At 43.4% G+C, this 23,403-nt stretch overlaps 1 protein-coding gene across 2 annotated transcripts; it reads left to right on the forward strand.

Moving 5' to 3' along the window:
• The first annotated feature begins 823 nt into the window (after nt 1-823).
• On the forward strand, nt 824-22,679 carry LOC136357107 (putative F-box/LRR-repeat protein At5g02930). 2 transcript variants are annotated; one of them, XM_066311875.1, is made up of 5 exons: nt 824-1,475; nt 1,909-2,797; nt 3,263-3,439; nt 3,535-3,728; nt 22,474-22,679. In XM_066311875.1, the coding sequence occupies exons 2-5, from the start codon at nt 1,910-1,912 to the stop codon at nt 22,484-22,486; spliced, it is 1,272 nt and encodes a 423-aa protein (XP_066167972.1). In that variant the 5' UTR covers nt 824-1,475; nt 1,909; the 3' UTR covers nt 22,487-22,679. The 2 variants fall into 2 exon arrangements, with proteins under 2 accessions (XP_066167972.1, XP_066167971.1); XM_066311874.1 differs by lacking the exon at nt 22,474-22,679 and adding an exon at nt 4,245-4,341.
• Nucleotides 22,680-23,403: the final 724 nt, after the last annotated feature.

The following is a 23,403-nucleotide window of genomic DNA, read 5'->3' on the forward strand; positions in this document are numbered from 1 at the left end:
CGGAGCAGGCGCTGTGGCGTGGCATGGCACGGATACAAAGGCCAGCGCGGCGCGCGCATGCACGGAGGAGTGGCCTCGGCACGGGTGCTTCGGCGGTGTGACGCGCGACAGGGGTGTTCCCTAGTTGTTGCTCGCTGATTTCCCCTTTTTGTTCTTGTCCTTTTCCTTTTCTTATTCCTTTCACAGACCGCAGTCCTTATTGTGAATTCGTGACTCCCGGCCAGGGCGACGTGCAGCCAACTCAGCACGGCGCTGCACGACCGGCGTCCCGGGATGAGCGCGGAGGACATGGATGGCGCTAGCACAAGCATGGTGTTCATTGCTGTTCGCACCCACAGCATCCTGTTCATCACAGTGCGAGCGTCCAGCGCATGGTGCAGCCAATGCCGCCGGCGCGTCAAACGCACGATGCGCGCGGGTCGGGGCTTCGGGCAGCACACAACGGTGCCGGCATGGTTGCAGCCTTGCAGCTTGGCTTTGGTCGAGCGCGGTGCGGCGAGGTTCTGGCAAAGCTGGTTGGTCCTCGTCTTGCTCCCATGCACACGGTGGTTTGGTGCCCAAAAACCCCAATCGGCTTTCGCAAGCAACTCTGAGTCGGCACTGACGGTGATAGTTGCCGTTGGGAGTTGCAAAAACAGAACAAGAACAAAGAATGAAATCATTTTTGGTATACGATTGGAGACTTCCTTGATTTCCTGATAACATTCTTTACATCTTTCTTACCGGTAGAGACTCGTGCATATAACATATTGTGCAAGCCTAGAGCTACATAAAAGGGATACATACTAGGAATACAAAAAAGAGACAAATATATGAGGGACGTGCAATCTTTCTTTCATTCATCCATTGCTCTAGTGTACAATAGTCCTCTCCACTCCTCTATTCATAGCCATTGTCCCGTAGTGATGGCCTATTAGTGGGTAACCTAGGCTGGACCTTCATAGGCTGGCCGGTTTCTTAACAGATCTAAAATTTTACCAAATTTTCCTTCTAGATCCATTGGACTGCGCTCTCTCCCCTAATCCACACAAATACCCTTCCTCCTCTTCCTCCCCTCCCCGACTCAAAACCCTAGCCGCCTCCACCCGAAACACCATCTGCTGCGCCGTTGTTGCTCCTGGTGCTCGCCTCGTCCATCCTGTTCTTCTCTTCTCCATTTCCGCCGCCATCACCTCATCCTCCTACTCTACAGCTTCCTCATCTTTGGTTATGAACCCTCCCACGGCCACTTTTCCCTGCAAGATCCACTTGCCATAAGAATTTGATTCCAGTGGTGCCTAGATAAATCGGCGCCTACCGTGTGCTCTGCGACTAGCTGCTGCGTTGGTCATCCTTCTCAAGTTGTTACCACCACGCCTAACCCTTTCTATCCCAATCCCAAAAACCTAACCTTGAAAGGGTGTCACCATATCCTTGTTATTGCCAGCTAAGGAGGCCGAAGCACGCCACCCTTTACCACGGCACAAATCTAAGAGGTAATCATTATGTCAAATTACTTAATATCTATGAACTATCTGAGGATTCCCTTAATTAGAAAATGTCATGACATTCTTAGTGAGAAATTTTTATTTTAAAATACATGTTATATTCTTCAAAAGTTTGAAGTTATTTGCAATTACTTTGGATTATTGAATATGTATTCTTTCCTAACGATACAAATTTGAAGGAAAGGCAAACTGTAAGGAAATAACCGAGTATACATTAATGAACATAGATTTTATTTGAAATTTATATTGTGCATTACTAGTTAATTATTGGGTTAAAGCATATCTTAATCATGTAGTAGTATAACCATCGTTTGTCTCTGTTTGGTTGGGAAGATCAGCATTCCAAGTTTCATTGCTCCTTCCATCCTTGGCATGCTTGTTTCTTTTCTTAACTATATATACTCTCCCACTTATCCAACAGAATGGCTGGAGGCAACAAAAAAGTGAAGAAAGCTATGGAAACTATTGCCACCAACATCAATGATCTCCCAAATGAAGTACTACAGTACATTCTATCTTTCTTATCAACACGTGAAGTTGTGCAAACATGTGTGCTCTCTCAAAGGTGGTGCAACATCTGGAAGTTTGTCCCTACTGTGCATGTAACCAACGAAACTATTCAACATTGTCAGAAGTTACTGGATCATGTCATCATGCAAAGAGGTGATGTTTCTATCGATACTTGTCATCTGGAATTCGTTAAATACTTTCGTCGTGAGAATCGTAAGGCAAATAAGTGGATCTTTCATGCCCTATCAGTATGTAAGGTTAAGGAGCTTAGAGTTTATATTCAGTTTCAAGATTTCTTCCTGACGATTACCAATCAGGCTATCATATCTGGTTACCTAAGAAAGTTGGAACTTGATTCTGTAAAGTTAGAAGCTAATTCTCTTGATTTCACAAGCTGTCCATTATTAGAGGAACTACAAATGGGTTATTGCATTATTTATGCAAGGAAGATCGTGTCCAAATCATTGAAGCGTCTAAAAATGGAAACTATGTTTTTTGAGACAGAAGATGATGATGGTTGGCCTTGCCGCTTACACATTTCTGTCCCAAACATTGTATCGTTGACCCTACTTGGTTTTGATGGTTGGACTCCACTGTTTGAAAGCATGCCATATTTGGCATTTGCAATTGTCACATTTAACGATGAATGTTATGATACTTGTCAGTATTCTAGCTTTTGGGACTGTGGTATTGAAGATTGTGAGGGTTGTTATGCCATTGGTGATCACTTAAATGGTTCTGTATTTCTTCACCACTTATCACATACTACTCACATGGAGTTGACAAATGACTGCAGAATGGTATGCTTGCATGTTCTTCTGTTTTACTAAAGAATTTAATTTACTCATTTTAAAATTGCTTAAAGTGAATTCACCAATAATTTAGTTGTTGCCTAAATAAAACTAAAACAAACTTTTATTATTGCAAACTACTTTTAAACCTTGGAGAACATTTATGACTCCTTTTTAGAAAATTGTGAAAAGAAGTTATTGCACATATCAAACTTATAGAAGATCATTCATTCATTTCAAATGGTAATATTGATATAACAATAGTGCCTTTTTTATTCTGATATATGACATTCTTCACTAAGACAATAGTAAGTATTTGTATTTATTTAAATTGTATAAACTTGTGTGAATAATTTGTAACAAACTATATGTATTTGTTTAACAAATTAACTCTGTTTTTAATACCTACATGTAACCCAAGCTAATCTCATAAAAACAAACTTAAACTGATATATCGTTTCTTGTTTTGACCAGAATATGAATGACTCTATTTCAACCATATTTGATAGAGATTTGAAATGGTGCCCGCTCTTTAGAAACTTAAAGACACTGCTATTGAACGAGTGGTTTTTGGAAAATGGATTACGGGGAGTACTTCGCATTCTACAACATTCACCTGCTTTGGAGAAGATCACTCTTAAACTCTATATGGTAAATTTTCTTAAACTTCTATTCTTTTATTACAATGCTATAATGTTGTATATAGTTGATTTTACTGAATTCTGATCTTCCTATACTATATAAAGGAACCTAAAAAGATTGTGGAAAATGAAGAAAGCTATGGTACAATGGAACAACCATTTGTGATGAACCATCTCAAGAAAATCAGTGTCAAATGTCAAAAGGAAGTGATGTGGGTTAAAAAGATCATAATGACCTTAACTCAATTTGGCATACCTCACCAGAGAATTTGTGTCAAAGAGATTCCAAGATCATCCATGTAAGTTAACCATTGGTATCAGTTTTTTTCTTCACTAAATATTTCAATTATATTATCTGTGTTAGCAATACAAATGATAGGAAAGCATCTTTATGAGGAGGTACTGTTTAGGTTGTACTACTCCACCAATTAGGGTCCAAATGATAATGCTGAGAATTATACACACATGGATGTACTTTGCCAAAAATATGGGGGTGAATACGGCGTTTCTATGGGACATGCTGAAATTCAGCCGATATGCACCCTTAATCTTTCATAACTACGAAGAGTGAAATATATGAACTTTTTGAATGAATAATTTTTTGAGTAGAGGAACTCAAATTCTATGAATAACTAGCTAAAACTTCAAAAGATGCTACATTGTTCGAGGTCACGAGTTAACATACAGCGCAATATATAGTATACTATTCATCAAATGTTGTCACAATACGCTATATAAGGTTGCCGTGTATCCAACGAGGGGTAATTTATTGTACACTAACAAATTATGGACTCCATTGTTTTGCTTATTGACAGAATAAGTGAAATGACATATTTGCAAACGGAACATAATTTGCGAATGAAACCTTATAAATGTGTTCTTAGCGATCTAAAAGCAAAGGCTGAAAGATAAACTATGCTTATTGACAGAATAAGTGAAACGACATATTTGCAAATGGAAAATAATTTGCGAATAAAACTTTATAAACGTATTCTTAGCGATCTAAAAGTAAATGCTGAAAAATAAACTATGCTTATTGACAGAATAAGTGAAACGACATACTTGCAAACGGAAAATAATTTGTGAATAAAACTTTATAAACGTGTTCTTAGCGATCTAAAAGCAAAGGCTGAAAAATAAACTATGCTTATTGACAGAATAAGTGAAACGATATATTTGTAAACGGAAAATAATTTGCGAATAAAACTTTATAAACATGTTCTTAGCGATCTAAAAGCAAAGGCTGAAAAATAAACTATGATGAAAAAAAAATCCCAAAATCAACTCCAAATTTAAGGTTGAAAATTTAAAATTTGGCTTATAAGCATAAGCATAAGCCAAAAGATAAGGTTGTATATTGTTGTGGATTCTGCACCCAATTAAAATTCATTTCATGTCTTCTAATTCATCTGTCCACATGTTATATCTTCGGTGAGGGTTTTAAATTCATCGTATGGATCTAAGTATTACCACGAATCCAACAAATATTATTTAGAAATTCCTAAAAGAAAAGAATAATCAGGTAATATATGGATATGTATAACCTTCAGTAATACATAAGGTGATGTGCAAAACAACTAATATATGATAGTTCTTAATAAAAAAAGAATTTTATTGTGTCAGAAATTTAGAAAACACCATAAAATATTGTGGTAATCTGCTTGCTGTCTAGCACTGGTCCAACTATATGTGTTTAATGCAGACCTGAAAGTTTGAAACAAAGGATTGCATAACAATAAGAGAAAATTGAAAAATATGGGGTCTGCGACTTCATAATACTGGTACATCAGGTCACCAGCAACAACAAAAAATAGATTTTATGCACACACTATTAACATGTAAAAAAGAGGAACTGAAGCAAGATATAAGTGGACACCAAGCAAATCATTTTCATATTTACATCAATTTTTGGAACAACTAAACACAAACATTGATTACTCATTTGGAGTTATAAATACCATCCAATGAACTACGCAGGATAAGAACCGAAACTGGGGCCTGGGGGTGATGGCCGGATCCATGAATCCCTACAAACCAAATCAAACCAATTCAATTAGTCGACACCAGTTTAATTTCTGCAAGCAGTGATAACATAACAACAATCTGAAACAAACTTCGAGCGATCAACCAAATGCATGTGTCGAAACTAGATTTCGGCAATAATAAAAGGGGGTGGCTATCAAGCTAGGAAAGTGTATGGGTTTGGAGACAAAAGATTTATACAGGTTCAGGCCTTCTTATAAAAGAAGTAATACCCTACTCCTGTCCGGGGATGAATCCGCCGAGTGTGTTATTGATTGTATGATTTGGGGAAAAACAACATATGCCCCTAGAGGCACCCGGACCCCCCTTATATATGGGAAGGAGTCCGTGTTACAAAAGATAATCTATATCCCTAACGGAATATGCAGATACAGATAAAATACAGTCGTAACCGACTAAGTCTCAAGGTATTTCCTTGATGTACAAGTTAAGAAACAAACCCAGGATACAAGTAAGATATTCTATCTATATTCGGTATCCTATATTCAGTCCAAATATCATCGCCGTGTAGATATGGGATATCCATAATCTCCACAGTAGCCCCCGAGACCTTTGCAGTCAACCATCATAGCCTTCTCAAAGATAATAATCTGAGTGCTTCAAACTTCTCATGCCAAGGTCTGCCGAGTAGCGAAGACGAAGACTGTAAAGGGCGAAAAGATAAAGAATATGGTGCATCGAATATATGCACCTAATTAGGTGTAGCCCCCAACTATGTGATTAGTTAACAAACTAAACATATAGTTGAGAACAAAATAATAGCACAGTCATATATCATATGACAAAAGCATACGCGGCGCCTAAAGAGGCATTCTAGCCGACTGCTTTTTAGCCACAACAAAAGGAATCCGAGTGGTTAACACTCTAAAAGGTTCACGAATGAACACACTTGACAGGTATCCGAATAAAAAACTCTAAAGATTACCCACCAAGTATTATAAAAATTATGGTAATGAATAAGTCTAATAGCCTAGGCTATGACTATTTACCATAATGAAAACAGGCATATAACATACCAAGGAAATGACTATGGTAAAAACAAGTCATTCCAAGTTAACCCAGACAGCTTTTGTAGCCTAAAAAAGCTTACCAAAACAGCATAACGCCTTTCTGTCGGGCACCTTTTAATTTGCATTGCAATAATTCCAAAGAATTATATGACCGCGTAAAAAGGATTTTATCAGCATTGGGCAACACTATTGTGCGCATAAATTGCCAAAGCAAAAAATGCCTAAGTCCCTAAGGAACACAATGGGCCACGCTGTTGAAAGTATTGGGCTGAGGTACTGTTCAGGCCTAAGCCCATTAGCACCTCCGATACCCTTAACCAGAAATCCCGTGATCCAAGCGTCACTTCGTCTTCCCCGCCGGAACTCTCGCCATTTTCCCCACTCTCTGCTACAGTACAAAGCTGCGCCGGCAAACTAGGGTTCACCATTCCACTCGAATCCACCTTCGAAAAGTTCATCAAAATCCTTCCCGTAATCCACCGCCTCAATCCCTCACCTCTCCCTAGCCATCCCTCGAATCAAATCAACGCATTCGGGTAAAATCAATGGCGGAAGAGAAAGAAAGCTTTGAAGGCCAATGGGCGCCGTCCGACGTGACGGAGGAGAACCTGAAGGAGATGGTGGCGCACGGCGTTCTCCCTGCCAAGGAGATCATCGGGTGGCGTCCAGCGTGCGGTGAGGCTTTTCCATCCCCCGATACACACGAGGTTGTTGTTTTTTCCCATTTCTTCTATGGCGGCTTCGCTCTTCCGACCTCGAAATTTTTCCGCGGGATATTAAGCTTCTATAGAATCAGCTTGCATCACCTAAACCCAAATTCCATAGTCCACATCGCCAATTTCGTCCATGTTTGTGAAGCCTTCTTGGGAATCAAACCCCACTTCGCTCTGTTTCGCCGAATCTTCTTTCTCAAACCTCAACCGAACAAGAGCAAGCCATGTGTAGTCGGAGGGGCCGGATTTCAGCTGAGGGGGACTCTGAGCCAGAAGTACTTCTCGATGCCCTTCAAGACTTCAAACAAAGGGTGGCATGCGAACTGGTTTTATGTTCAGAACCCTGAACCTGCTCTTCCCGAGTACTCTTGTCTTCCTCCGGTGTACCAAGATACTTGGAACTCTCTTCCGATCGGAGATGAAGCTGCCCAAGCCTTGGAGTTGATGGACCGCATGCTAAAACTCAAAGAACAAGGCTTACAAGGAGAGCAGATTACTCGGCACTTCATCAAGTGCCGATTGGCACCAATTAAAGAAAGATCCCGTACGGCATTCGAGTTTGACGGCAAGCATGATCCTAATCGTGAAGACCCAGATTCTCTGGATTTTAAAATCATGAAGGAGAGAATGTATAAAATCTTCTCAAATGCTATTGTCGTCAGCTACTCACATCAGCTGCCAGTTGTGCCATATAACGCATTCAATCCGCCTCCTCAGGTATGCATCTGAAATCTTCAACCCATGACCAAAACATAATCTTGTCTTCATGTTGAGTTAACTAACCGTGGAGGCATCTCATTCAGGAATATGTATTGATGAAGTCTGACCCCCCAATTACTCAGCGCCGGTCTCCTCGCCAGCACACCGTTCAGGGAGGTGGAGGGCCAACAATCAGATCAGACCCGCAGCCTCAAACCTCTAAACCGACTGGGCAGACAGGTTCTCGCAAGAGAAAGCTGGTGCTTAATGACGACGAAGGCGACGACGGCAACAAATCTGGGGACAAAGGCACGCCCAATAAACTCCCAAAGCACACCATTCCCAGGAAAAAACTGGCTGGCCGTCAAATGCCAAAGATTAGAACATCTTCCAGGTATAAACCTCTCGGTACCATTTCCCTTTGACATGCTTCTCTCATAGAAATCATACTGAATATTGAAAGGACACTTTGCAGGAAACCATCTGACATAGATCCAACTGGAAAAGATCCTGATCCGGCTGTGACAGAGCCAAATTTATCCAAGGATCCTGAGCCAACTGCCGAAAGCCAGCCGACTGGCGCCCATGCTTCAGGTGATAAGGCCGATCCGAGTGACCAGCCGCCAACTGGAAACTAGTCGGCAGCAGGTGAAACTACAACAACCCAAGAGCCCCCGACTGGAAACCAGTCGGATGTAGGTCCCGATCAAGAAATCCCCGAAGTTGAAGCGCAGACGACAACTTCCCAAGGACCAGAGGCTGGTAAAGACTCAATGATTGGGTCTCCAAATAAAGAACAAGGGTCACCTCACGCTCAGCTAGGAACATCCTCAGGTAACTCATCTTCTCGAGTGATGCTGATTTGAATAACTCCAGCTTATTCGTCTAATGTCTTGGAAATACATCAGGACCACCAGGCGATGACGAAGAAGAAATTCCTCGCATAAAGGCAGCTGACGACTCTCGTCCTCCTATCTTGCTCAAATGGTGGGACGAGAACTCACAAGCTGCCGGCATCGTCATAAATCGTCAAAAAGAAGACGAGGAAGTGTGCCAGCTGAAAAAGGCACTTGGAGAAGCCACTCGCATTGTGAACGTAAATCTTCCGGGTGACTGCCTTTAATGACTTTGTTTTCTCTTCAGCAAAACTAAACCGTGAACCATCATGCAGAGAATCCATCTTCGCAATGAGGCCAAGACTGCAACTTTAGAAAAGCTGGTTCCTCATTTGGGAACTCTGGAAGCAGTTAGGGACCAGCTACACGAGGCCAAGGAGCACGCCAAAAAGACAGAGAAGGAATTAAGGGACCGAATTGCCCAGCTCCAGGATTCAAACTTCGAGCTGAGTGGTTCATCAAAAGGTAATCTTCTAGATCTGTCCCATTAATTTGTGCTGTCATAACTGTATCCTCAAACATTTGGATTTCAAACAGCGCAAGCCACCAGGATGGCTCAAATGGAGAAACAAATTGAAGCTCTGAAAAGAGATAAAGTAGAACTGGCTGCGCAAAGGGACTCGGCCTTGAAGGAGGTTGAAGGTACTGCCAGCTGACAATCTGAACTTCCCTCTTTTTAATGCAGCAGATTCTTATTATAAATGTGTTTTGCAGACCGCAAAATCAAATCTCAAGCTCAGTTCGACGTCCTGGTTGGTAAGATCAAGAGGCTTGAAGGAGCAAGAGATGAAGTCGCTAATGTCGCTACCCCACTCGTCCAAGCTATGTTCCTCAATAACAGTGGTCCGAGTGCACTCGACGCAACCGAAATCTTTGACAAGCTGAGAGTTGCACCGGATGTATATTTCAAGAATATCAAGAAAGCTGGAAGTATGGGAGCTAGCATGGCATTGGCGATGACCAAATCCTTGTACCCAAGAATTGAAATTGACGCCATTGATGGTTTTGCAGACGGGACAAGCGAAGAAGCTGCTCTTGACCTTATCAGCAATGCTCAAAACGCGGCTGACAAGATTGCAAGTGACGTTGTAGATCAATTCCGCAACAACGACCTTCAGCCGAGCAACAATAACTCTGATGATGAAAGGACTGATTCTGACTGAGTATGAATGTAGCAAATGGAGGCTCAATTTGTAAAATACTGGTGTATATATGCTGTGCTTGATAGTTCTAGCCAAATCTTTGATTTCTTAAAAGCTTTTATCAAGCTTTGTTGAGCCTAAAACCCAAAGAAGCTATTAAAAACTTTCAGTCCTCGCAGACTAAGTAGAAAAATCGAACAAGGCAATGATAAACCAAGTAAGCAAATTGAATTGATAAAAAATCACACTCCATTATTATGATGATAGCCCCCGACTGACAACTTCAAGAAGAAAACTTGATGTTGACAGTCAAGATAAGGAAGTACAATGATAAGCTTAAGCGTAGAAACGACGAAGATGTTCAATGTTCCAAGAGTTGTCGACGAGAGTACCGTCTTCGCGCTTGAGTCGATAGGAACTTGGCCGGGTGACTTCAGAGATGATAAACGACCCCTCCCATAGAGGAGATAACTTGTGCCGATCTCGTGTAGTTTGAATTTTCCTCAAAACCAGGTCGCCGACTAAAAAGGCACGGGATCGAACATTGCGATTATGATAACGCCGCAACCCTTGTAAGTATCGAGCCGACCGAATCAAAGCTGCTTCGCGGACTTCTTCCAGTCGGTGCAAGTCATCCACTCGGTCCTCCTCGTAGCGTTCTTCGCGGAAATTACGAAAGCGCAAAGACTCAAATTCGACTTCACTCGGCAACATTGCTTCTGCCCCATAGACAAGGAAAAAAGGTGACTGGCCTGTGGCCCGACTGGGTGTAGTTCGCAAAGACCAAAGTACTGATGGCAGCTGTTGCACCCATTTGCCGGCATAGGGTTTTAGCCGGTCAAAAACACGCGCTTTAATCCCTTGAAGTATCATGCCATTGGCTCGCTCCACCTGTCCATTGCTCATGGGGTGTGCCACTGAGGCATAGCAAATCTTAATTCCGAAGTCTTCACAAAAGTCTTTAAAAACTCCGCCAGTGAACTGTCTGCCATTATCAGTGATGATCCGATTGGGCACTCCAAATCTATGCACAATGTTGATGAAGAAATCTCGAGCGTTATCTGCTGTGATCGTGACAACCGGTTTAGCCTCAATCCACTTGGAAAATTTATCAATGGCCACAAAGAGATGCGTGTAACCGCCGACTGCCTTTTTAAACGGGCCAACCATGTCGAGCCCCCAAACCGCAAACGGCCAAGACAGCGGGATAGTCTGCAACTCTTGAGCTGGTAGATGAATTTGTCTGGCGAAAAATTGACAACCTTCACATGTGCGCACAATTTTGTCGGCGTCGGACACTGCAGTAGGCCAGAAAAAACCCTGCCGGTAAGCTTTGCCGACAATGGTGCGTGCAGCAGCATGGTTTCCGCATATCCCAGAATGTATGTCTTTCAGCAATTGTCTCCCTTCCTCTAAAGATACGCAGCGTTGCAGAATTCCTGAAGGGCTTTTCTTGTATAACTCAGCTTCATGCATAACATAAAGTTTGCTCCGCCTTGAAATCCGCTCGGCTTCATCTTTGTCTTGGGGGAGTTCTTGAGAAGTCAAAAATCGTATGAGGGGCTCTCGCCAGTCTGCTTCAACCATAGCTACGTCATGAGTGTCCGCAAATTGAGTAGTATCTTTGTGAGGTACTGTCGGCGTATAAAGGTGTTCGACGAAAACATCAGAGGGTGCCGCCTCGCGCTTGGATCCGAAGTTGGCAAGTCTGTCGGCGGCTTCATTATTGTGTCGAAGAACGTGACTGAGCTCGAGTCCATCGAACTTGTCTTCCAATTTGCGTACCTCTTGTCGATATGCCATCATGTTGTCATCAAGGCAGGACCACTCTTTCATAACTTGGTTGACGACCAGCTGTGAATCGCCTCGAACTATTAGACGTTTTATCCCTAGGGAGATCGCAATTCGCAGTCCATGAAGGAGCGCCTCATACTCGGCGACGTTGTGGGACGCCGAAAAATGTATCCAAAGCACATAGCTTAATCTTTCTCCAGTTGGGGAAATTAGAACCACTCCTGCTCCAGTGCCTGAAAGTCGCTTTGATCCGTCAAAATGCATGGTCCAGTGTTCCATCTTCTCCACGGGGGTATCCTCCTGGCACTCGGTCCATTCGGCGACAAAATCAGCTAACGCTTGGGACTTAATTGAAATACGGGGCTTGAATGATATGTCCAAAGACATCAACTCCAAAGCCCACTTAGCAATCCGTCCGTTTGCTTCGCGATTGTGCAGTATATCACCGAGTGGAAATGATGTGACCACCGTTACCGAGTGACCTTGAAAATAGTGAGATAGCTTCCTGGTAGTAATTAGAATACCATATAACAGCTTCTGAACCTGAGGGTACCTCGTTTTGGAGTCGGCTAGGACTTCGCTGACAAAGTAAATCGGTCGCTGGACTTTCTGGACATGGCCTTCTTCCTCACGCTCAACAACCAAGACTGTGCTTACAACCTGGGAGGTGGCTGATACGTACAGCAACAACGGCTCCTGCGGGTGTGGTGAGGCTAAGACCGGTGGCTCGGTGAGGAGTTTCTTAAAATCTTCGAAGGCCTTCTGTGCTTCGGGTCCCCATTGGAAATCATCCGTCTTCTTCAGTAGCTTAAAGAAGGGCATCCCCCGCTCGCCAAGTCTTGAAACAAATCGGCTGAGCGCCTCCATGCATCCAGTCAACTTCTGAACATCTTTCTGGGTACTTGGCGGTTTCATGTTGAGGATAGCAGTAACTTTCTCCGGGTTGGCTTGGATGCCCCTATGAGACACCATAAAACCAAGCAGCTTCCCTGACGGTACTCCGAAGGTGCACTTTTCAGGGTTTAATTTCATCCTGAAAGCACGGATGCTCGCGAAGGTTTCTTCTAGATCCGAGATCAAATCATCCTTTTGCTTGGTCTTGACGACTACATCATCCACATAGGCTTCAACGTTGCGACCGATCTGTGTTGAGAAGCATCTCTGAATCATACGTTGATAAGTTGCTCCTGCGTTTTTTAGTCCGAACGGCATGGTGACATAGCAATATGCTCCAAAGGGCGTGATGAATGAAGTCTTCAAGCAGTCGGATTCCTTCAGTCGGATCTGATGATACCCCGAGTAGCAGTCTAAAAAACTGAGAAGCTCACAGCCGGCGGTCGAGTCGACTACCTGGTCAATGCGAGGCAACCCAAAAGGATCTTTAGGGCAAGACTTGTTGAGGTCAGTATAATCAACACACATGCGCCATTGCCCCGTTTTCTTCCGAACTAGAACCGGGTTTGCCAGCCAGTCGGGATGAAGGACTTCTTTGATGAAGCCTGCTGCTAACAGCTTGGTTAATTCCTCCTTGATCGCGTCTTTCCTGTCTTGTGCAAAACGGCGGAGTCGTTGTTTGATAGGCTTGGCATCTTCTTTGACATGTAAGGAGTGCTCAATCACCTCTCTAGGAATACCGGGCATATCAGATGGTTTCCATGCAAAGATATCTTTATTGTTTTGAAGAAAGGTGATGAGCGCGCTTTCCTATTTACAATCTAACTCGGCGCCTATTATAGCAGTTTTAGTAGGATCAGAAGGATCTAGGGGAATCTTCTTAGTCTTGGCTTCGCTTTCTCCACTTTTTGAAGTCTTGGTAGCAGGTACTTCTCCTTCGCTCGCCGTGGCTGCAGCTAGTCGGATATCCTCTCGGGCAGACGCCATCTCGCGGGTTTGGGCCATGTCGCAACTCTCCTTGTCGCATGTGACGGCTTGCTTGATGTCGCTCCGTAGGGATAGGACTCCTCGGGGACCAGGCATCTTCATCATCATGTAAGTGTAGTGCGGGACGGCCATGAACTTGGCTAACGTCGGGCGTCCGAGTATGGCATGGTATGCTGTCTCGAAATCGGCGACTTCAAAGCTGATATTCTCTGTGCGAAAGTTTTCCCGAGTGCCAAAAGTGACCGGGAGGGTGATCTGGCCGAGTGGAGTTGCGGATAATCCTGGAATTACTCCGTGAAAAGGCGCATTGCTTGGTTTTAGCTCGGAGCGAGGAATCTGCATATCATCCAAGGTCTTGGCGAAGAGGATATTGAGTGCACTGCCACCGTCGATGAGGGTTCTGCGAAGCTTGACATTACGGACCACTGGGTCTAGTACCAGGGGGTACCGCCCCGGGTGGACCACTCGGTCAGGATGATCCGAGCGGTCAAACTTGATTGCAATCTCTGACCATCGAAGATATTGGGGCGTGTCGGGCTGAACAGCATTGATCTCTCGTTCGGTCAACTTTTGCTTCCTTTTAGACTCATAAGCCAGGGGGCCGCCGAAGATATGGTTGAGCTCCTTGCGGTGGTCTTGAAATCCTGCCGGGGTGTCGCCGTCGTCCTTCTTCCTCGACGTGCTTTGTTCTTCGTCGGGGTTCTTCCGCGTAGTCTTGGTGTATTGATCCGCGAATTGCTTGTAGACGAAACAATCTTTGGCCACGTGGTTGGAGTTAGGATGGTGCGGGCATTGGGAGTTCATGATCTTGTCGAACGTGTTGATGCGCGAACGCTGTCGAGAAGAGTGACTGGCGGTTGCAACAAGTTCCGCAGGCTTACGCTTGCGGTCCTTATGATTGTTACTTCCACCTCCTCCCGAAGCCGGCGTATCCTTTTTTGGCTTCCAACTGGGACCCGACTGCTTTGATGCGGTGATGGCGTCTTCAGCTTTGGCGTACTCGTTGGCTTTTTCAAACATGAGCTTGACTGTCCTGGGAGGCTTACGCCCGAACTTGCCGACCAATTCTTCGTGGCGAATCCCTTTAGTGAATGCGGCGATGATAACGTCGTCGGTGATGTCGGAGATCTTGTTACGTTGTTCAGAAAATCGCCGGATGTAATCTCGAAGGGATTCTCCGGACTTCTGAATAACGTTGTAGAGGTCGTATTGTGTGCCGGGACGCTCGAAGGTGCCTTGGAAGTTGGCGATGAAGTGGTCGCGCAATTCAGCCCAAGATCCAATTGTACCACGGGGCAATCCATGGAGCCAAGATCGGGCGGAATCCGCTAAAGCCACTGGTAAATAGTTCGCCATGGCCTTGCTATCTCCTCCTGCTGCGCGGATTGCGAGACCGTAGACGGTAAGCCACGATTCTGGGTTAGTGGTACCGTCGTACTTCTCTATTCCAGTCGGCTTGAAGCCGGCTGGCCAATCCACTCGACGCAGGTCGTCGGTGAAGGCTGCTACTCCGTCAAGGTCGTCGTCGTGGCGGTCCGGCGAATGATGATAGCCTCGAGCTGCTCGGCGCTGTATGATTGTGTCGCGAAGATCGACGGGGCGGCGACGAGGTGGTGAGCGAGGCCGTTCCACTCGGCGCTCCCTATGATGATCGGGAGGCGAGTGAACGGACCGCTCGTCGTGGCCCCTGCTCCTGCGATTGGATCCTGCGCCGGTGATGCTGAGGCTTGGATGACGGTAGTCATGAGATCGGAAGTGGGGGACTCGGCTGCCAGTCGGCGTGTGGACGCTTTCGGAGTTAACTGGGACCGAGGCCGCAATCATGGTCTTCGTCTGGTTCAAGATGTTGACGACGTGGTCGGATTGATTGAGCTCGTTTTCCTTGAGGAGGGTGTCGAGGAGGGTGATCGCGGCAACCGCATTCTGTTGAGGGGTGCAGAAAACCGGCGTCCCTTCAACATCTTGTTGGCCGATGAGATCACGCGCTCGGCGCCCTGCTTCCAAAGCTCGCTGCCGTCGATCCTCAGCCTCCTTCGCGGTCCGCTCACGCTCCTGCTGCTCACGCCGTAGCCGTTCCTGTTCTTGTGCTTGATGCTCCTCCTCCAGTCGGCGACGCTCAGTCTCGCGGCGCGCTTCGGTCTCCCGGGCTTGGCGTTGCTCTTCCGTCTCGTTACCGGCCATGAAGACGCCGAAGTAGAGAGGGGTGTAGTTGTCATCTAGGCTTCCGTCGAAGTCGTCGAGATCCAGGTCGTTGTAGCGAGAGCTAAATTCGTCGTACTCCACGATGTCGGTGGGACGCGAGTCGACGGTGGGAGAGCTGTTGTAGCCATCCAGCTGATCCGTCGAAACCGTGCCGAGTGGTTGGAGGATGACGCCGACTTCCCTGAAGCTAGGCGAAATCGGTGTTGAAGCCGACTTCCGCCTAGGCCTACGGGAAGGATACGCTGTCGTGATGGAGACGGCCGCCAAATCGTCGGGGAGCTTCATCAGGATCGGTGGGTAAGCCCCATCATCTTGATCTGGTGACGTTGGAGAAGATGCGATCTCACCCGAGTGGTTTGAAGCCGACTCGATTGAGATGGTCTTGAAGTAACTTTCAGCCGCGTTTGGGAATCCAAACGGGACTGAAATCCGGTTCTCTCCCGACTGGTCTGACTCCGAGTCGAGGAGAGAAATCTTGCCGAAGTTGTTGGTGACGAAATCGAGGCTGCCGAACCGAAACGTCTGCCCGGGTGGGAAGACGAGGTCGTCGATGCCGGAGACAGAACCCATTGCACTGATCGGCGAAAAGCTTGACGCAACCCCTACCTGGCGCGCCAACTGTCGAAACTAGATTTCGGCAATAATAAAAGGGGGTGGCTATCAAGCTAGGAAAGTGTATGGGTTTAGAGACAAAAGATTTATACAGGTTCAGGCCTTCTTATAAAAGAAGTAATACCCTACTCCTGTCCGGGGATGAATTCGCCGAGTGTGTTATTGATTGTATGATTTGGGGAAAAACAACATATGCCCCTAGAGGCACCCGGACCCCCCTTATATATGGGAAGGAGTCCGTGTTACAAAAGATAATCTATATCCCTAACGGAATATGCAGATACAGATAAAATACAGTCGTAACCGACTAAGTCTCAAGGTATTTCCTTGATGTACAAGTTAAGAAACAAACCCAGGATACAAGTAAGATATTCTATCTATATTCGGTATCCTATATTCAGTGCAAATATCATCGCCGTGTAGATATGGGATATCCATAATCTCCACAGCATGCTTCACAAAAGATAAAACTGATTGGAAAGAGTATTAGAGTAGAGTGTGAATATGCATTAGGGGATCTAGCATTATCTATGACAAGCAAACATGCCTGAGCCACCGAGAGAAGCATAGCACACAGATCCATCCCATCGGTTCCTCTAGTCATCAGGGGGATATGGATGGCTCACTTGTCACACTTGTTGCACTTTTATGGATGGGAGTAGGGCTGTCAAAAAGCAAAAGCTCGTGAGCTTTACCGAGCTTAGCTTGAGCTTCTACCAAGCTTGACTGTGTATAGTATATATTGTTTGTTCATGTTATTGATTTAATAAAATTAGCATGTGTTTGCACAATATATTTATTTTAATCATTTTTTGCTCTTTTATTAGTGTGATTAACTAGAAAATAATTATACTTATCAAGATACTATCCTTAAAATATATATTATACTACTTACGGCCAAGCTTGCCTAAAAGCTCGAAGGTGCAATAGGCTTGGCTCGAGCTTGTGTCAAGTTCAAACCTGAGCAGATGACCTTGTTCGAGCTCGGCTCATTGATAGCCCTACATGGGCGTTACCATCGAATCATAACCTATTCCCATCCAATGGCTCATGGTTCCAAGAAGAGGACGTACAAAAGTCGAGGAGGAGCAAGCTGGTGGTGGCGCTCGTGCGCATGTGGAATTCAAAATAGCGCTAGCTGCTCTCTGCCAAGGATATGGAATGACAGGATGTAAGGTACACTGGGCTGATGAATCTCGACCGCTCGATTGAGATCCAACGGCTAGAAGAAAATGAGGTGACATGGAAGCACAAGTACACAAATAATTGCTATTAACTACTACATCCATTTCATATTATAAATTGTTTTAACTTTTTTTAGTCAAACTTCTTTAAGGTTGACCAAATTTATAGAAAAAAATAGTAATATCTATAATACTAAATTAGTTTTATTAAAACTAACATTTAATATATTTTGATAATATGTTTGTTTTGTATTGAAAGTGGTTCTACACCTTTCCATAAACTTGGTCAAACATTAAACAGTTTAACTAGGAAAAAATTAAAGCAACTTATAATATAAAATAGAGGGAGTACATTGTATACGATCATAAAAAGAGCAGCATAAAAGCTAAATCATACAAACTTGATTTAGTATATATACTAAAAAAATGGGTGCTCAAGATGGAACCGTAGCATGCATATTAGAACCGTGGTCTTAATTGTTGCAATAGTGACACCATACTGTATTGCATTTTCTTGGTAATTTGCCTATTACAATACTACATAGTCATAACAGCTCTCCTAGAAAATTCTATTTCCAAGAGAACTATTGCCACTAGTTTCAGTTGATTTCTTTTGAAAATATGTGAGGAAATCCTTAGATTTGCAAATTCTATCTTGGTAACAATATGTACACTTAAACTATGTATTATCTAAAAGTATATATTGTCTAAGCTTTAAAAAGTGTCAATGCACAATCTTGTCCATTGAACTCCAAATTTGCTGAGGTCCATTAGGCCATTCACAGTGCATCACCAAATTTTAGCGTTCCTCCCATGCCATATAGACCAAGAACGGTATAAGCCACATGCTCCACAATGCAAGTTACAGCTCCACGATACAAGTTACATGTAGTGGTGGGTCCCACCATCTCTCTGTCTCCTTTACTTTTTTCAACTCCAGTACTCCACCATCCCTCTCTCTCTCTCGCCTCGCATCTCTCTCTATCCTTTTTTTTCCTGGTGGAGGAAACGAGGCGAGTGCCGCGCCGAGCAGAGGATGGCGCCGACAACGAGTGGGGGATGGCACGGTGGCCCTCTCCCTGTCCGGCCTCCTCCCTCGGTGGCAGGCATGGATCGGGGGCAGCGCGGCCAGCGAGTCCCGGCCGGTGCAGATCGAGGGGCGGCGCAGCCGGAGCAGCCGCTCCTCTCTCCCCATCGGCCCCGCCCTCCCCTCCTCCTCCTCCTCCTCCTCCTCCTCCTCTAGCATGGGAACGAGGGACGGCGGGGGCAGCCGCGTGAAGCCGCTCTCCCTGCTTCCACCTCTCCTCGTCGGGGCAGAAGCCGTGACGACGGCGGTGCTGCGGCGGCGGAGCACCGAGCGGAGCGGCAGCGGAAAGGTGGTGGCGCCGAGCTTCTGATCTCCATTGCCCTCTCCTCCCTCATGTCTCCTCTCCCTCTCTATCGCCCTCTCCTCCCCTAACAACGGCGGCGCAGATCGAAGCAGCCACTGTCGGGATGGGTCGCCGCCACCACCCCGACGAGCTCGGCGCTGCATTGCTTACTAAAGGAACAAGTGAAGAAGAGATGAGTCAAGGTCTCTCTAGGTCCACCACAAATTCCACAACTTAAGATTGCATCTTCAGGAGCACAATGCCTCCTATCCAACATGTCCCTTGTGTTCAGTCTATCCCATAAAAGCAACCACATGAAGACTTTAATTTTCTTCACACATTTAGTTTTCTAGATCCATATAAAAGGTTTTGGAACATTAATTCCAACAAAATTAGCCTTATAAAACTTTTGAGCAGAGTAAGTATGTGAGTTCCAAATGAAGGACCAGGAATCCACCTTCCTTGGACTAAGAGAAATAGAGCCTAAATCAGATTGCAACTATAAAAACTGTTCATAGGCCCTATCAACCAAAGGTAGATGAAAATTAGCTCAAGACTCAAGAAAGAACTTACAGATTCCCATCTCACAAAAACTTGGGAATAAAGATCAGGGTATCTCATCTTTTTAATCTCACCATATTCCAAAGATCATCCTAGAATAAGACGGTAGAACCTGTGCTCAATGTGCAATGTGAAATAGCTCTGAAGATGTCAGCTAATTGAATTATGTCTCTCCACCAAAAGGACCCCTTAGTGAAAACCGTATGAGGAACTTTAGTTCTATAATAAGATGCCCAAATCAGCCTAACCCAAGGCAGGTCCTGTGCAGTATAAAAATTATGAAAATGTTTCGGAAGTAGAGCCTCATTCTGAATGTACAAATTCAGCACACCTAAAACCACCTTTGTCCTTAGGTCTACAAACTTTATCCCATGATGCCAAAGACTTTCTTTTAACTGAGGCATTCGATCCTCTCCAAAGATAATTCCTTCTTGCTGTGTCAATTGCATCTATAACAGTTTTTGGCAACTTCAAAAAGCACATGTAGTAAGTGGGAATAGCATACAGAACTGAATTTATCATGGTTAGTCTATCTCCATAAGGGAGAAAAGCAGCACTGGCAGTCAATCTTCTTTCCACTCTATCAACCAAAGGTGCCATATCAACTACTCTTGGCCTTGTGGTGCCCATTGGTAGTCCAAGATAAGTAAAAGGCATTGTGCCCACTTTATATCCCAAAAGCAAAGCCAAATTATTAACTTTCTCCTCAGGAATATTCAAAGGATAAATGATAGACTTGTGATAATTAATTTTCAAACCAGTATCCTGAGTGAAAGTGTGCAGAAGAGCTTTTAAACAAAACAATTCCTTCTGAGAGGCTTTTTTAAAAAAACATTGTGTCATCAGCATACTGCATAACTGGAAAGTCCTCCCCACCTTGATCATTTATGGGTTTAGTCAATAAACCAAGATTCATGGCTCTGTTTAAAATCACTTGAAGGACTTCAGCACCAATTACAAAAAGCAAAGGTCAAAGGGGTCTCCTTGTCTGACACCTCTCTTGCATCTAAAGAATTTTCCAGGAACACCTTTCAACAAGATGGAGGAACTTGCCAAATTAAAGATCATATTAACCCAATTCATCCATTTAGAGGGAAAACCCATATGTCTCATAATTTCCAAGATGGTTGAGTGCTCAATTGTATCAAAATCATTTTCAAAGTCCAATTTAAGGATCAGGATTTCCCTTTTAGACTGTTGACATTGGTGGATATATTCAAAAGACCAGGCTAAACAATCCTATATAGTTCTCCCCTTAATAAAACTATACTGATTTTCATGAACAACCTTCTTTATCACTCCTTGAAGTCTATCAGCCATTAACTTAGTTAAAAATTTCAGACTAATACTCACAAGAGAGATAGGCCTAAAATCATTAACATTTTCTGGATTAACCTTCTATGGCACCAGAGTAGTAAAAGAATAGTTAATACAATGAAGGTCAACTAGTTCAACATGGAAGTGAGCAGCCAATGTATAAAAATCTTGAGAAACAATTGGCCAGCAATTCTTAAGGAAACTGCTAAACGATTATTTTCAGCACGCTTCCAAACTATTAAACGATTTGTTTTTTACAAAACATTTTATATATGAGTTTCTTTTACAAAATAATAAAAAATATTTTTTCAAGTTTATAATAATTAACACTCAATTAATCATATCCTAATCACTCATCTCATTTGCATGCGAAGGATAAGCTCAGCTTAAATGCCTTCTCGAACGCAGCCTTAGTCCCACTTGCTGGTTGTGCAGAGATTGATTTATACTGTTACTTGTTCAAGCAGTAGCAACAATTTATTAAGCCTTATACATGAAGCACAGTGAAAGCCTTGTTAAACAATTTGTTAATTGTGTGTGGTAGTGCAGGTATGGTTCAACAAAATTAGCACACAACTGGTATTTCCTACTCCTTTGTTAAAGTAACCTTCAGTACATTTGTTGTTCACCAAGCTATCAAATTTCCCACAATAGATGCCCGTGGCCTATAGTCGGCACCGAAAACGTGTCTTCTACTAAGGTAGTTAGTTTCCAGACTCCACCACACCACGTCCTCCCTATCCTTTGTCACCAACTCCCCTCTGCTCGGCTCCATGACCTAGCTTAGCTAGAGGCCTTGAGTTCAATGCGGTCCAGCAGGATCTAGTTGCTCTAGCTCATACTATATATCCAGATCCAGTTGGATTTGGTGAATGTTGAGGGAGACGGTGGTGGCCAGTGCGCTGGGAGAGAGGAGGCGAAGGATGCATCTCTGGTAGTACCATATATGGAAAGGATGAGATGGAGGATGGCTAGGGGGGAGGGAGCAAAGAGTCAGTAGAGAAATGGAAGGGAGCATGAGAGTAGGAGGGTAAGGAACATTCAGAGCTTGAAATTAATTAATGTAACTTCGAGCCCGTGGTTATCGCTATTGGTTCAATGTTAACGGAGTTAGTTGTGGTCTACATGATTGTTCAACATGACATGTTGGATGCGCTATCATAACCTAATGTTATCACGACTGATTTGATGTGAAAAAATAAAATAACCTATCTTGGGCTAACTCATGTAAAAGAACTCTATCTTGGGCTAACTCATGTAAACAAATAACGTATGAGTGAATTAAAAGTGATATACTAGCCTATATATCCAACCAACTCCATAATTGATAAAAGATTAGAGAGCAACCTTAACCTTAACTTCTATGTGTGCCTTGCTCAAAATTCCTTTTGAGAGGCCTATTACATCAGGTTTTGCCACAAGGTTCATCTTATGGACTAAAACCTTTCATTACTCAAAGAGACTTATTGGTTCTCATGCTTAATTGTTTGGGGAGACCTAGATGCTTTAGCTTGCCAAAAAGATGCCTATTCGTTCATTTCCATTTTCCATTCGAATTCTTAGTTAAATTTCATCCCTGATAATCCTCAATAACTTATGATGTCCCTATTTTATCTGCAGATATTGGAATTAAGTGAAGTGGAGAAAATTTCGGTTGGATCTTTAGTCTACTAAATTATCCAAATATTTATGCATTAAGTTTGTTTGTGCATTTGTTTCCCGGCTATGGTTATCAAATTGTTGTTTTGGTTCAGTTTACTTGGATATGGTTTAACTCGGTGTATTTTATCTGTTTTATTTTGATCAAGTAAATTAATTACTTTTGACTTATTGGATCATTCTGGTTAAAATATTAACTTTATGTTATTTGTGCTACTGTATAATTGTGAAACAGATATTTTAGGACCTTCACAACTGATTTGTACACAATTTTCAGTATTCATTTGGTACCTTCCATTACATTAGTGTGAAGCTACTAGAAGGTTCCACAAATCATTGCAACCTTTGCATAGTTGGATTTAATCGAAAAAGGAATGTAGTAGGACCTTATCGCAATTTTAGAACTATACTAGGAATTCGGCGCGTCTGTTGGCGCGCTGAAAATTTATAGCCTGTATATATTATTTATTGATCGTGTTGGACATAGAAAATATATTAACTTATTAAAGGAATAGAAAAAGGAGCCTCCACGTTCGCTCTCACGGTCTAGAAATTCTCATATTAATCGGAGAAAAGAAAAAAACATAGTCCATATAGAAATACAATTTAGAAATAGTTGAAATTCGGAATATTGGAAAAGGACACTAGAGTACCTATAGAAATATAATTAAGAAATAATAGAAATTCGGAATTAAAAATAAGGAATATTAGAAGTAGAGTATAGAGTCCATATAGAAATACAATTAAGAAATAATAGAAATTCGAAATTAAAAATAAGGAATATTAGAAGTAGAGTATAGAGTCCATATAGAAATACAATTAAGAAATATAATAGAAATTCGGAATTAAAAATAAGGAATATTAGAAGTAGAGTATAGTGTCCATATAGAA

The sequence above is a fragment of the Oryza sativa genome, chromosome 6 (assembly GCF_034140825.1).
Source record: "Oryza sativa Japonica Group chromosome 6, ASM3414082v1".
NCBI lineage: Eukaryota > Viridiplantae > Streptophyta > Magnoliopsida > Poales > Poaceae > Oryza > Oryza sativa.

Coding starts and splice junctions, on each gene's coding strand:
- LOC136357107 (XM_066311874.1), top strand. CDS start 1,910: ATGGCTGGAGGCAACAAAAAAGTGAAGAAAGCTATGGAAACTATTGCC. Junction 2,798..3,262: donor TGACAAATGACTGCAGAATG/GTATGCTTGCAT, acceptor TGTTTTGACCAG/AATATGAATGACTCTATTTC. Junction 3,729..4,244: donor GAGATTCCAAGATCATCCAT/GTAAGTTAACCA, acceptor GCTTATTGACAG/AATAAGTGAAATGACATATT.